We start from the raw sequence: 2,983 nt of genomic DNA on the forward strand, positions 1-2,983 counted from the left end.
GTCCCAGTTCAGCAAGGAGAGAAAACCAGTACTCATAGAGCTTAGGTCAAACTGGAGCACTGCTGGACAGTGGTTCTGTACTGCAGGTGAAGATGATGGCAATCAATTACCACTTGAAGCAAATCCGATGCAGTCTTGGAGCTCTTGGGAGAAAGATAATTCAGTGCTCATTTGGTAAAACTGAGGCAGCTGCAGTGTAAATAGTAAGTATATTTTTACTGTGTGCTCTGTTTTAGACAGATTATGGCACGCTATAGTATGCATGTGCAGGCATCTCTACATTTAACACACCTTGTGATCTAAGGAGGTTCCTTCTTGCACATGATATCAACCTAACAGATAGTTTTTCCGGGGTTTCTTCATTCTAAATTTTCAATCATTGAGCAACAGCACTGGAAAGCAGAGGAAGACGCTTACCCATCAATTAATTTCCTTTATTTCACAAGCTTTGAATTCAGAAACTGAACCACGACTAGTAGATCTTGATACGGTAGAGTAAGTAAAAATGCGTGTGATTACAAAGGAAAAACTTTGTACAAAAAACTTTAAAAATCCGACGGCAACTTGGATTATCTGTAAGTACCAAAAATCTCATGCAGAAGGAGAGCACTACTGCCCAGATGGAGAAATCCCTGCAGGGGTGGCAATGGCATTGGTATGTATAAATTATGGCTCTGTCTAAAATGGAAACAAGAAGGACACAGACTTGGAACGTAATGAGTGGGAACAGACAGGTGCTACAGAGACCATTTGTCATTACATGTCCCAGTGATTTTCTGTGTCTGAGAGAAGTACTTCTTGGGTTTATAATAAATTAAAGATGAAACAGAAGCTGCCTATACTACTCTACTGCATACTTTCAAGATGGCCATTTTCTTCCTTCATAAGTGTTTTTGGCGGTGTTTCTCAAATACGGGCATTAATCTTGGCATTGTGTCTAGTCAATTGTTGGCAACGTGTTCTAAAGGGACTCACTCACAGAATGCAACTTGCATAAATAACTCAGTAACATGCATTAACTACTCTAATACAGCGAAAGGGTGCAAAGGAACCATCATTCAGTTACAAGACAAAGCTAAAACCTGTAGTCACTAAAGGGGCAATGGAAGCACCATGCTTTAAGGTGACTATGGCATGAAAGCACAATTGTGAGGCAAGTAGTTCCAAGCAAACACACCACACTATTATCACCTCTTCCTATACAAAAAAAAAAAGAAAGACATTTCGTTTTTTATTTCCATTAGTACCAAATAAAACTGTGGGTTCGATAACACAGATACTGAGGGGAACAGACATTATTCCCGTGATCCTTCATCCTCGTGTTTCTGTCCGTCGTCACTTTTTCAGCCAAGACTGGTAATATTGGAGCGACCACCAGGAGGTGCCACGATGCGGTGGCCAGTACGGCGTGGGTTATTGTCATCTATCTGAGCCCCTGCAAAAGGACAAAATCAAGAAACAAAGCTATGAAAAAGAAAAAACCATCAGCGGTGAGATTTTACCTGGCCAGTTCCAGCTATGTGCCCCTCACACCACCATCAGCTGGTCTCTCTTCAGCCAGGCCCCTGACTGAAGTGCTGAACAGAGCTCTAAGGCATGTTTCCCTGCTTAGCTCCAGTTGTCTTCAATGAGAAGTGTAGGATTAAGAGTTTGGGATCAGACTGATGCTCACCCTACATGGGGAATTGTTTTCCACCGACTTGAATACCCCATGCAGGGATGACAGCCTACAGAATGGGTTCCCTTCGTGAGATCAGACCCTGACAGAGATTATTGCTGTGACAACTACAAAAAAAAAAACAACCCAAAACACGTATGTGCAGAGTGGATTTTTCGAACCTGCCTCATTGATTTTGAATACCTGTTCCCACTGAGTCCATGGGTCAACAGTACAGTAGATCTGATGTTGGCAATCATTAGGGTTCATGATCATGAGGAAAGGAGCACTAAGCTGATGTAAACTCATGCCCACTTCAAAGTATGTTTTAAAATGTTGAAAGGTTAAACCTTAAAGTGACAGCAAGCTTTCTGCCAGGCTAAATATTGTCTGACCATACTAAAGGCATTGTAAAACCACCATAAAAGTGTAAGGTAATATTAAATGCTGTCATATTCTCCGGTACAGCTTAATTTCATAAGAATAGTAATGTGTGTTTGCCTGATTCAGACCAAATTTGTACCACTAGATGCCTTGGTAATACCCAGATCCAGCAGTGGACTGCAAAACCACAGCTTCAGATGCTTATGAAAATCCTGCTTCCCAATTATTATTGGTAGAGGTCAAATCTGTAGGCACTTTTTCGCTTTATATAGATTTATGTATTTGTATGTGCTCACCATGTCCCCAAGGTATATGGGCAAAAATATATTCCAACTCATCAGAAGGGTTTTAAAAATATTTTCTCTCCTTGGGCTTTCTTCCAAGAGTTGTACTTAGTTTCTAAATACAGGATCTGTTAGGGATGAAAACTCCATCATTGGCTCCCACAGGGAAGACTACTTTCATAACACCATAAGGAGCCCCTTATGTACCAATTGGGCTGTAGTCTTTTGAAGGATAAGGATTTGACACACTTGTAATTGTCTTCAAATGAGAGGAATTATTTCCAACAACCCCTAAGGATGATTTTCTTATGTACCATGGAAAATGTTTTGGGGACTGAGAGCAAAGAGGAGAAGAAATACTCTAATCTGCATACGAACAGCTTCTGCACATGGTGTGCTGGAAATGGACAAGGACAGCTGAGGTCTCCATATCTGGTAGCTTCTGGAGAAGCAGCATCTGAGATGGCTGAGCCACGTGGGTTGCACCAGACCCATGTCCCACCAGCCGTACCTACCACCAAGGAGCCTCAGCCGCATCAACCAGAGACTTCAGCTAACTGTAATGGGCCAGGTACACAATACTAAAAGGCTGCATGCAGAGAAAAAAATTAGACTGCAAACATTCTGAATATTTGGTGATTTGTAAAATATTCCTAGG

General features: G+C 41.5%; 1 protein-coding gene across 1 annotated transcript in view; it reads right to left on the bottom strand.

The window, feature by feature from the left end:
* Nucleotides 1-419: 419 nt before the first annotated feature.
* Nucleotides 420-2,983, bottom strand: part of CRMP1 (collapsin response mediator protein 1) — a gene marked incomplete at its 5' end in the record, with an annotated part of 33,398 nt that continues 30,834 nt past the window's right edge. Inside the window, one exon of the mRNA XM_010187446.1 lies at nucleotides 420-1,435. Coding sequence (XP_010185748.1) covers nucleotides 1,344-1,435 — 92 coding nt within the window. The remainder of the gene's footprint in view (nucleotides 1,436-2,983) is intronic.

Source organism: Mesitornis unicolor, unplaced genomic scaffold (genome assembly GCF_000695765.1).
Source record: "Mesitornis unicolor isolate BGI_N332 unplaced genomic scaffold, ASM69576v1 scaffold16106, whole genome shotgun sequence".
Classification (NCBI taxonomy): Eukaryota; Metazoa; Chordata; class Aves; order Mesitornithiformes; family Mesitornithidae; genus Mesitornis; species Mesitornis unicolor.